This window comes from Strigops habroptila, chromosome 5 (genome assembly GCF_004027225.2).
Source record: "Strigops habroptila isolate Jane chromosome 5, bStrHab1.2.pri, whole genome shotgun sequence".
Classification (NCBI taxonomy): Eukaryota; Metazoa; Chordata; class Aves; order Psittaciformes; family Psittacidae; genus Strigops; species Strigops habroptila.
The window spans coordinates 76,535,809-76,548,171 of NC_044281.2; the positions used below are offsets into that span (position 1 = coordinate 76,535,809).

Below are 12,363 nucleotides of genomic sequence, written 5' to 3' on the forward strand. Positions count from 1 at the left end.
CACAGAAATGATAAAGAAACTTAAGCCACCTCTGTAAATACCAAAATACTATATAAAATAATTAAATCATCAGAAAGCAGCACCTTTAAAAACTTATTTTAGCTGCAAATCCATATCAGTCATATTGATTGCATCAATTTTCACAATTTACTGTGCAAGCCAGATGTACATTTTCATCACAGAATCCTAGAATGGTTTGTGTTGGAAGGGACCTTAAAGCTCATCCAGTTCCAGCCCCCTGCCACAGGCAGGGACACCTTCCACTAGAGCAGGTTGCTCCAAGCCCCTGTGTCCAACCTGGCCTTGAACACTGCCAGGGATGTAACAATATAAATGACATGAAATATCTAAATTCTGACCTTAGCACCCAGATGAACAAGAATCAAAGAATTTCCACAGAGTATTTATTCCCACCAGATTGATTCTACAAAGGTTCTGTACATGAACTTCAGAGGTTAATGCAGTCAATGATTCTGCATGCCTCAAAAGCCTTGTCAGTGTCATGCTTGTTACCAGAAAGTAAAAGGCCATTTGGCTATACAGACTTTCATATAAGGAAAAGTTTATACTAGTTATAATGAAATCCTGTGAAGTGAATACCACCACTCGGAAGAGAAAAAGGAAGCAAAACACAGATCCTTACTAACTTGCTTAGCTTCCCAGTCAGTAACAGAGAAAGAAGCTTAACCAGCTGATCCTGATGCTTACATTATTTACACCGTAGTTTCACAGAATCATAGAATGGTTTGGGTTGGAAAGGACCTTAAGATCATCCAGTTCCAACCCCCTGCCACGGGCAGGGACACCTCACACTAGACCATGTCACCCAAGGCTCTGTCCAACCTGGCCTTGAACACTGTCAGGGATGGAGCATTTACCACTTCTTTGGGCAACCTGTTCCAGTGCCTCAGCACCCTCACAGCTTTGTTAAATGTCCTTCTTGCTCCAGGGTTCTTTAGAGGCAATTACCACTGGCCGCTTTAAGCAGAGCTGCTCACAGCCATACATGTCATCACCTTCTTTTGGGGTGCAGGTCAGTTTATCTTTGAACTTATGTGGCTAAAAACAGAAAGGAAGATCACACGAACTATTTTTCCCCACCTCTGCATCTCCTCTTGTGTGAGATTCTTTCGCATTTCTCTTGATAAGTGGTAAAGCCGGTGAAGTGTGGACGCATGGAAAAGAGCATTTCCTGATTTCCAGAAGACAGTTGAAACTTTGTGATAGTAATTTGCCATCAGTTGTGGTTTGGGTGGTTTCTTAGACAGTGCGAACAGCCCATGAATATCCTCCACTGCTTTGAAAGCTTCCTAAGTAAAAAGCCAAACAACAAATACACTACTTTAAGGAAGTTGTTTGCAACACTCAAAAATGGGGAAAATATACATTCACTACAGGTTGTAATATATTTAATACCACTGAAAGCTATAATCTTCAGCTACATGAAATGAAATACTTCTTTCCTAATAAAGAAATGCTTTGGACACACTACAAATCCATTCACTATCCGCTTAGCATTTGGTAGTTAACAATTAGTTAGTGTAATCTATTGAAAACTGGTTTCTTTCAGATTTTCAAGCCGCAAACCAAGGGGGAGAGAAGGGAACCCAAACCAGAATAACAACAATTCTACTATTATATCAATTCTACTATTTACTGGGTTTGTGATTTTTCATAATCATTTTTGTGATCAAAAATGGGTATAATTTCCCTAAGGATACAGATAGACTTGTAAATGCCTCACATGTAATTACTTGCATACCTCATCTGGAAACAAGACAACAGAGAACATCCTTCAAATTCACAAACTCAAAAAAAAGACAACCTTTGGCTTTTTAAGGAATTTCTCATTAGAAAGATTGATGAAGCAAAGCACCTTTGAATAATTTGCTTTGATAGAGTTCTCCCTGGCTGGACAGTTAACATAATTCAAGCAGCAATGCTGGAGCCCCAGCCTAATAGCAGGCTTTAATGTCTACCAGCCACCTCCCAGTGATGGAGGCTGTAAGAATGCAGGATGGCAGAGGTGAAAGGTGTCATCACCAACTTCTCACTTTCACAACTCAAAGTGACTTCAGCTACTTTAACATTTACTACTACCAGCAGAAGCTTGGTTTGAAATGCTATGCAGGAACATAGATTCACAGGATGGTTTGGGTTGGAAAGGACCTTAAGATCATCCAGTTCCAACCCCCTGCCATGGGGAGGGATGCTTCACACTAGACCATGTCACCCAAGGCTCTGACCAACCTGGCCTTGAACACTGGCAGGGATGGAGCATTTACCACTTCTCTGGGCAACCTGTGCCAATGCTTCACCACCCTCACAGTAAAGAACTTCTTCCTTATATCTAACCTGAACTTCCCCTGTTTCAGTTTAAACTCATCACCCCTTGTGCTATTGCTACAGCCCCTGATGAAGAGTCCCTCTCCAGCATCCTTGTAGGCCCCCTTCAGATACTGGAAGCTGCTCTGAGGTCTCCACGCAGCTTCTCTTCTCCAGCCCCAACTTTCTCAGCCTGTCTTCATACAGGAGGTGCTCCAGCCCCTGATCATCCTCGTGGCTTCCTCTGGACTTGCTCCAACAGCTCCATGTCCTTCTTATGTTGAGGACACCAGAACTGCACACAATACTGCAAGTAAATCAGACTAAGTATTCAATATGCATGTAGTACCACATTCTAGATACTAAAACTTCAGTCTTTAGCTTTTATCCTGTCTTTACCTTGGAGTATACACCATGAAACATGAACTGTGTGCAACAGATTCTGGAAAGGCTGTAGCCCAGAGTGTGATTAGAGGAGCCCTGCTGCATACCTGCCACAGCTCCATGCTGATAGCACTGTCAAGCTGCACCAGCCTGGTCTCCAGGTGCATGGACTGGCTGTCAGGATTGTTGAGGTTGATTGCTGTGCTTTGGTTATGGTGGCGCTGGATCTGCCCCAGGTGCATCCGCAGGTTATCGCAGAGTTTGCGGAACTCAGCTTTGCGTGTGTACTGCAGGCAGAACTTGAAAGCTGCAAAGTGAACAATATAAAATAAGCATGCTCAGTAATCATAGAACGGTTAGGGTTGGAAAGGACCTTAAATAGTGGTTCTGGGGTACTTCTGAATTGGATTCAAGTATGTAAAGCACTACATTTGAACAATCTTCATTTACCATCCAAAAACGTATCAAAGAAGATGCAATCTGTCACACACAATGAGTTAGTGACAATGCAGAGCACTTCCATTTGACCTGAAAAAATGAAGGTGCTTCTACATAATTAACCTTAAAGAGCAAAGGGAATACTCTGAGTCTCTTTAAAATGTTCTGTTTTAAGCAGGGATTCTAGCTCTTGTTTTGAATTAAGTGCAAATAAAACTCTGTGAATGGCACGGATTCAGCTTTTGGCTTTGTAAAATGTAGGGAAAACAATTCTCAAGTCATCTAAAGAAGGTAAATGAAGTTTTCAAATGACTGGAAATGACACAGGAAAACCAAAACTGTCTTTGATCCTGTAGCTCCTCTCAAAAATGTTTTTACTTTGCCATTCTCCCTCTGAATATTCTAAGGTATCTCTACCAGAAACAGGCACAAAAAGAAGTCTCAACACTGCAGCACAAAGACTTGAATACACTAAAGCACCTAGAACTCATCTCAGTCGTCCTTCCTAAGGTACTTGCACAGTTTGGATCCAGAGTTAAAAATCTAAGAGTCTTTTTTTCAAAGCCCTAAGTGGTATGTACAAAGGAAAACACTCTTCTGCTCATTTCTCACCTTAAAGATGAACATGGAAATATCCATTCTTCTAAAGGCAATTTTTGCAGAATGCCAGATAAAAATGAGACAAGAATTTGTCCCATTAACTTCTGCATAGTATTTTCCTAAGTTACATCTGTGTTAAAATTGAAAGTGCATCATGATTTTACGCAGAAGTACCCCTTTGTGTGCATTCACTCTGCAAGGTACCTGACACAGAACACATTAATGGAAGACACATTTGCCATTCTGGATAACAAAGTGAAAACGTGACTCATTTTGATCAGAAAGTTAGAAAAAATAAAGACACAGCCCCAGTAATTCCCATATTCTCAGTATGTCCAGGAAAAAAAGAACAACTTTCTTTGTGATTTCTGTTACAAGTGTGTCCAGAAACCTGAGGGATTTTAAGGAACCTATGTAATTTTAAGAGCAGTATGTGTGTACATATACAGACTTAAGAGATTAACCTATTTCCAATATCCAAATAGAAATAACCATTCATTTTCTAGTCTTACAGGATGAAATATAGAAGTCCTCCATCTCGTTCTACATTTCCATCTTGTGACTTACCTTGCTGTGCGATATCATGGTACAGGCGTTCCACTCGAGAATTATTTCGGAGAAGATCCAAACATTGTCTATATGATTCCCATAGAAATTTAACCCAGGGTGTCAAAAGCAGGCGGTCTGTACGATCCTGAGTGTCTTCTCCACTCACAGCACTCAAAAGAACACTACAGTTGGGGCAAGGAGGTAAAGGGGAAAAAAGTGGTTTATTCTCCACAATTCTCATCAATTTTTCTTACCAAGATCCAAGGTGAGACTGGACAAATCTGAACAACTAATTCTGCTGAACAGTCTATTTATTGTTTTCAAATTGGTCCCTCAGATTTCTCCCTTCTCCTTTAAAGCACGTAGATAACTTTTCCTGCTGTTAGGTGTTAAACTCTGGCACCTGCATGTATGACTGACATGTACAAGCTCCAGAGGTAAGAGACACATGGTGCTTTTGTATCCCTCGCTCGCGCAAGCTGAAGGACACTAACTCCAGGATTTTCAGTATCACTCTCTTAGATTCAAGGATCACTGTCTCCTCAGACACTTTCCAACTTGCTGAAGCTTCCTTTCTGTCATCAGCAATGCTGCCAGAGAGAGCTCATTTCTTGTTAACATAAGACATCAAAGCATTGTGTGCCTTATGACCTGCAGGCAACAAAACCTAGAATACCTACATTAAAGTATCAAATCCCTTAAAAATTCTGACATGAAAAAGATGCTTAAAGACGCCAGAAATAAGATATGATAATCTTGCATTTAGTGGCCACAGCTGCATTCCCTCGTTCACAGAAATACAAGCTTGGAAAGGATTCCTGAGACACTGACACAAATTCAGTGCTATGGCCTACATGATCCCTTTCTGCTCACCAGACCACCCAACATGACAAACTCAAAATGAATCCTCTTCCCTTCATTTGTAAAATCCTTTTTGAACTATGCTTCTAATAGAAAATCTCTACTCCTGTAACTCTCTTCTACTACACTGCTTCCAGCTCTAATTCACTTCCTTGAGCACTAGCACTACATACGATATGAAAAGTGACATTTCACCAGTGCCTTCTCCTACAGATCAAGCAGTGAACCCAGCATAGAAGTGTAAGTGTAGAAAACAGGACCTAAAAATCACTACAGAAACTGTGGTGCTTCAGACAAAGAAGCGTGACTGGAAAGACACATTTTCTAGTCCTCAGTTACAGAAAAGAGAACAATGAAAAGAGAGGTCAGTCAATCATCAATGTCTATCAGTGGGATTCCTCTGTCACAAAGACTGTTCAGGTACTGGAAATAACACTACTGCCACTGCCATCCTGGAGCAACTGCTGAAGGCTGAAGAAAAGGTCTGTAACATTTTCCTTTCTTTGCAGCCAATGAGTTCCCAACTCCTACCAGAGCCCCATGGAAATCGGCAGCTTTCTACTCCACGCCTTTCTGAGTATTACTTCACTAACATAACTCTGTTCCTCACAGTCGCCTACACAAGACTAAATGTCCTCTACTTTGACAACTTCTTCCAATTTGCCATCATCACTAGATACAACTTTGGCTTTTTCAGTTTCTGTGCCAAGATTTTGAATTGAAAGAATTCCCACTAACTTTACTCTTGCTTCCCATCTCCTTTCATCATTACATGTCACCAGTTTCTCACTGGGCAATGTTTTAGTCCCCTTACAATGCAACTGCAAACATCCCTTCTGGTATGGTACCAACAGCTTTACTTTTCCCAAGATTGGATTTCTGATATCTGGCATTTCTTGAATCTAAAACATTAAATTCTAACAGAATCAGATGCTACGTACCCTTTGGCAAAGCTGTGAATGTGATCCAATTTTTAAATCCATGCACTACTTTCTTCCTTCAAAACTCATACTAAAGACTCGAATGTTACCACAACCAAGATAAGAAAAACATCAGCAACTGATCGGACCACTACTCAGTCCTACATATGGATGATGAGAAAACAGGCTGTCTGCTCAGATGGGTGTCTGCAGAGCTTTAGTACCCAAAATATCTCCTGGTATTTTTAAAACTCTGGGACAGAAATGATGCTGTTATCCAACATAAAGAGAAGGCTGACTTTTCCATCCACCTCAGGTTTTGAGTGGATGGGAAATACCCTATCTCCTTATTCCTGAATCAATAACCTTACAAAAATCAGTAGCAAAGTACTGCTTTAATCTTCAGAGCACACTAGGTAGCTAATCTCAACCCACCCCCTCAGAATTTTACCACCATTTTCCCTGCATTTCTCCACTTATGGCTGAAGATCCTTCAGCTATTTTTTCTGCAAGCTTTAATTTGGGTTGACTTAAGGAAATCTATTCCCTACACTTTTTAATTTCTCTTAAAGGATACGGGCAGATGGCTTCTTCCAAGCTCAGCTGGAATGCTTTGAAACATTTCTTCATCCCCACCTTGTCACCCTCTTCCACGGATGTCACCACATACATAGCTGCACTACTGGAGTTAACGTGAGCATTCCCTAAATCAACAGGTTCATGTGAAGAACACAAACATGCAAGTGGAACTAAACTCACTTTGCTTGAAGCACATTAGGAAGTTCTCTCACACACCATTCTGACAACAGAATAGTGTCTTCTCGTAGAGCTGGAGACTAGTTTCATCCTAACGTGGCACCACATGCCAGTGAAGGTCTACACACAGCCTAAAGCAGACGTGTGCATTGACCCTTCTTCCATTCTTTCTACTTTCTCATTATCCATCCAATTAATTATAACTCTGAATTTACTTTTTATGCCCTTTCTTCTACTATCAGTTACCCAAGCAAGTATAAAGAAACATTCCCTTGTGTTTGCACATGCACAATGTGGTCAGAAAGACTGGAGGTTATCAGATAGAGGAATTAAATTAGTCTAATATAATTAATAGTGTTTGTACCTCAATTGGCAATGAGCAGCTTTCAGTAACAAACTCTCCAATACCACTACAGATGCACATCTGAGCAGACCTCAGAAAGCCAGACCCGACTCCCAGAACTGCTCCTACTGTATCTACATTTTCTGTTCTTTACTCCTTAATTTCTTTGTTTTTCTTTACTTGGACGTGGGATTTTGTTCAATGCAAAATTCCTCGTTTTCCTACCTTCAGAACCTCTGGAACACCACTTGTATTCCATTTCAAATCCACCAGCTTTATATTTCAAAACTGCCAACAGCCTTCATGAAAACAAGGATGCTTTCCTGTGAATTGCTACATTTTGAAGACAGGCCGCCTACCTTTCTGGAGTCTGAATATTATCTAAGTCTTCTATGTCCAGTACCATCTGCTGGGATTCTTCCTTAGCTGCTTCTGTTTTTTCTTCAGCTAATTTTAAATAGGCTCGAACAACATCTTCCAAAGATTTGATGTTCACCTACATCAAAGGCAGAAAATAGGAAGATGTTTCCACCCACAACAGGCAGCAAATACTAAAACATAAATGCTACAAACCCAGGAACGTCTGAAAGTCAGATTAGTTCTAACTCAAAACCAGTCAGTCACTTTTAGATCCTATCAGCTGACACATACCACGCTTGCTACAAATACAATGATAAATAAATAGAAGCCATACCTGCTGGCAAATGTTCTTGTACTGGTAGAGCCCTTCTTTTGCCAGGTGGCTCTTGCGGAGATCCACACAGAGCTCCAGGTACTTCAGCATAATCGGCTCGTGGATTTTCTGCCATGTTCGGTGTTTTTTGCTTTTCATAACATCATAGAGAACATCAAGGGCAGGTTGCTTTTTGCCAACCTCAAGGAATTCTGGAAGTAAAAACCAGTTAGTGAGAGACTTGGAAACCAGAAGATGTATGTTATGCTTAACAGCGTAAACTTCAAAGAATTTAATCAACTCTAACCAAAGTTCATTAATGGTTTATTTGTCCATAACAAAACTGGTAGCAGAGGCAACTGCAGTGTCAGGCTTTAAATGACATAACTGGCAAATGAATGCCATTAACATGAAGATTTCAGGATAGCAGAGATGTCTCCATGCATCAAGGTGTGATGGACGCTTTATGGGCACCTTATACATATTAATCAAGTACACACATCCAGTTTTCAAGCTAGTTACATCAAGAAGGACAAGGAACACACACCACGAGGCTTGTAGTACAGGACCTACCAATGTCATTCAACAAGATGCAAACCATCCGGTGAATGACTTAAAAAAAAAGTCCTGGCCAGGAAGAAAAAAAAGGAGGAAAAAGAAGGAAACAAACTTGACTCAGAAACACTGTTCCATTTTTTTCCTGGTTTTAGAACCATCTCTAGACCATCAGAGTGGTTTAGAGATTCAGTTTCTAGAGCAGTTCTACTAAAAGCTGTTACAGCCCAATTAAAGGGTCAGACGTCTTTTAAAGCCCTGCTGCTGAAAGCAGTGTCCCATTTACTCATTCCCTAAGCAGCTGCTGGTACCAACAGCATCGCTCAGCATCACAGCAACTCCCATCTATGATATACCACACACTCTGCTCAGTACAAGACAGCAAACCATCCACCAGCAAATGTTGAAGCAGCATAGCCAGCTACCTGTATACACACAGGCACTGCACAGAACTTACTCTTAACAAGTCAAGTCAAAGAACACCCAGAACGGGAAGCAAACAGCTTTAAAAGATAAAGAGAAGTCGAGTATAGGTAAAAGGAAACGTGTGCTCTTACAGGCTGAGGGGTGGAGTCAGAACTCCCTGTGAAGTACTTTGGAAATCACTACATTCCTAAAGAAATGATGGCAGCAGGGATTAAAGCAGGGGCCTGCTCTAGGTGCTCAGACATCAGACAGAGCTTCTGAGCTTTGGCATCTCAGAATCGAAGCTAAACATGGCTAAAAGATGTATTTTGAAAGCAGCAGCACAGTTTTCATTTCAGGATCACAACAGTGTGTATTCAGAGCTGAGTTTATATAAATAATGAGCTTGCATAAGAAGAGCAAGTTCCTTTCCAGCAAAAACAGTGTTACATTCGGATCTAATTGAGGTCCCAGTATTCAGCAGTAATTTTTTTACACATCAAGGGAATATTAATAAAGTTATGCTCCATCCCATAATTTACACTGTTATTCTATCTCAGTGCTGCTTTGGAGACAATTACTGTTCAGCTTTACCATTTTTCACTTATGAAAATAAACTTGAAAAGCAAGTTTCACCTGGCACCAATGCCAGTGCCAGGCCAGGCTGCTCCAACCACAGCTCTCAGTGGGCAATAACAACTGGACAAAGCACAAAATTCATTTGTCTTGCTCTGAAACTTCTCATTAACTCTGGGCAAGCAAGTTCTTACAAGTCAGTCACGTAATTAAGGCTAATTTAACAGCCACTGTAGTAAAAGCACATACAAAGTGAACCTGAAGAGTCAAATACACCATGCCTTGCAGTAAGAGCTTTAAGTTATGGCAACTAAGATTTGTAACAGATCAAATGCAAAGCCTTAGCCTTGAACAGTTGTTAGAATTACATTCTGTTATACCACTTAAAATGCTAAAAGGTATTCAAAAACACTAACTGAAGCTCTGAGTGGACAAGAACTAGCTAATGCACATTGACAACTCACCTGCTGCTACCTGAAGACCCCAAATTAAGCTAAATTTTCTATGTGAGAAAATGTACATTGTTACAGAAGGTGACAAAGATGTCATCATTTAATATCTCTGAAAGACAGCAAGCTCTTATCTGCAATAATATAACACTCTCAAAAGTTGCATTACATCCTTGACTACAAAGCAATGCCAAGTATTAACAATAGCTAGGAATCCTAGAATGGTTTGGGTTAGAAGGGACCTTAAAGCTCATCCAGTTCCAACCCCCTGCCATGGGCAGGGACACCTTCCACTAGAGCAGGTTGCTCCAAGCCCCTGGGTCCAACCTGGCCTTGAACACTGCCAGGGATGGGGCAGCCACAGCTTCTCTGGGCACCCTGTGCCAGCGCCTCAGCACCCTCACAGGGAAGAACTTCTGCCTCAGAGCTCATCTCAATCTCCCCTCTGGCAGGTTAAAGCCATTCCCCTTGGCCTGTCCCTACGGGCCCTTGCCCAAAGCCCCTCTCCAGGTTTCTTGTAGCCCCTTTAGGCACTGGAGCTGCTCTCAGGTCTCCCCTTAAGGAGCCTTCTCTTCTCCAGGCTGAACCAGCCCAGCTCTCTCAGCCTGGCTCCAAAGCTGCTCCAGCCCTTTAAGGGTTGGCTTTGACCTACATTTACCATTTCTAAGGAAAATCAGCCTTTCTTATGCATCTTTACATACCTACAATCATTCAAGCTCTTCTTATTTCCAAACATCTGTTATGTATGTTGAGGACACTGAGAACCTGAAGCATAAAGTGCTCCTAAATGCGCACCTAAACCTTACCTATAAAACACAACCACTGAAACTCTGAAAACTCACCAAATGCTCCAATTTGACGTGTCAGTTTAACATTAAACTGCTTCCTGCAACATATCATCTGCCTTAGGTACAACTTCTCACCATCTGTTATACCTGGCCATGGTGAGAATGGGTTTGCAAGGCTTGACACTGTCAAGTCAGGATTGCCAAGGTTTGTCCAGAGAACGCTCCCTTCAGTTCCAATCCTTCACTTCTACTCTACCCCTTCAGTTTGTCAGAATAGGGATGTGAATTTAAAGCTGGTCTCCAATACCAGCAAAGCAACAATAAAATGTCATATTTAAACAGCTTAAGGTCAATATTCCAGCAATGTGACTGGCTCACCAAGTACCACTTACTCTACCCAAGAATTCGGAAGTTTAATAAAGTTTATATACTTTGCACATATATATAATATCTGCATTGTTCCCAGTAACTTCATGCTTGGAAGTTGACTGAAGCTGATTTTATCTTTGACCTTTTTATCTTTGTGGAATGATTTTTACAATGAGTTTTAGGTTGGAAATCTTGAGGATGTGCAGTAATTCATTTAACATTTTCTAGTTAAAATACATAGTACTTCAATTATGTACAGTCCCCAGACTACACAGCCTCTTCAGCTGTCATTTCGAGACCCATCCATCATCCGTAATTTCTGGATGTCTTCAAGTGTCATCCTGCAATCAGCCCTGGGACAATTAAGGGTCTAAATGGTCTTGCTAAGTGCTTAAAATAGGATACTATAAAAAAAAACAAAACTGTCAAAGCCTTGTATTTAGCTTGAGAGAGCTGATAAATATAACCAGTCCAGCTTTGTATATGGCAGTCTGTGAGAGATATCTACAGCACTGTCCTCTTTGGTTTCTATTCCTGGGCAAACTTATGCATCAGCCTGCGCAATGTTTAAGGAGTTTAATCATTTACATTCTCACCAGAGTCACATGAAGGCTGGGACTCCTAAACACGAAGTCCGCAGGATAAAACAGATCCCGCCCGGCACCTGACCCGGTTTTGAAATGATCCCGGATCGGCTGCAAGATGCGGGCCGGACACCTCACCCCAAGCCCCGGGCCAGCAGCGAGCCCCTTCCCAGGCCGGAGGGCTCCCACAGGGCCGCAGGCTGAGGCGCCGCGGAGGCCGGGCCGCGCTGCCCTCGGCACACAAACCCCGCCGCCGCCGCTTCCACCCCTTCACCCAGAGCCTGCCCCCGCGGGCGACCCGGGGGCCCCGCCGGGGAGAGGGAGGCGGAGCCGGGCCCGCTCCCCGCGGCCGCCGGGGCCTCGCCTCCGCCATGCGGTGCGGCCGACGCCGGCAGGCCTCGGCCCTTTCCCCGCGGCAGGGCGGCGCCGCGCCGCCCGCGGGCGGGCTCTCCCCAGCGCCGGGGAGGCGCGGGGCCGGCGGAGGGGCTCTGGGGGCGGGCGCGGCCGCGGGCGGACGAGCGGCGCACGCTGCCCGCCAGGGCGGGGGGAAGCGGGAAGCGAACCGGCGGCAGGATACCGGTGGTGGTGGTGGTGTGAGGGGCGGCCCGCACTGACCGTTCGCCCGCTTAAGGGCATTCTCTGGCCGCTGGAAGTACACCGGCATGATGGCGGCGGCCTCTCCTCACAGGGCGGCGGCGGCGGCTCGCTCCGTGCTCCAGCCAGGCAGCCTGCGAGGCCGGAAAGGGAGGGCGGCCCCGCGCCCGCGCGCGCTGACGCCGGCGGAAGCG

At 43.3% G+C, this 12,363-nt stretch overlaps 1 protein-coding gene across 1 annotated transcript in view; it reads right to left on the bottom strand.

The window, feature by feature from the left end:
- Positions 1 to 12,363, bottom strand: part of EIF3A (eukaryotic translation initiation factor 3 subunit A) — a 36,294-nt gene extending 23,931 nt beyond the window's left edge. Inside the window, 6 exon segments of the mRNA XM_030485791.1 lie at positions 1,102 to 1,310; positions 2,817 to 3,016; positions 4,315 to 4,478; positions 7,536 to 7,672; positions 7,871 to 8,061; positions 12,191 to 12,363. Coding sequence (XP_030341651.1) covers positions 1,102 to 1,310; positions 2,817 to 3,016; positions 4,315 to 4,478; positions 7,536 to 7,672; positions 7,871 to 8,061; positions 12,191 to 12,239 — 950 coding nt within the window. The 5' untranslated portion in view covers positions 12,240 to 12,363.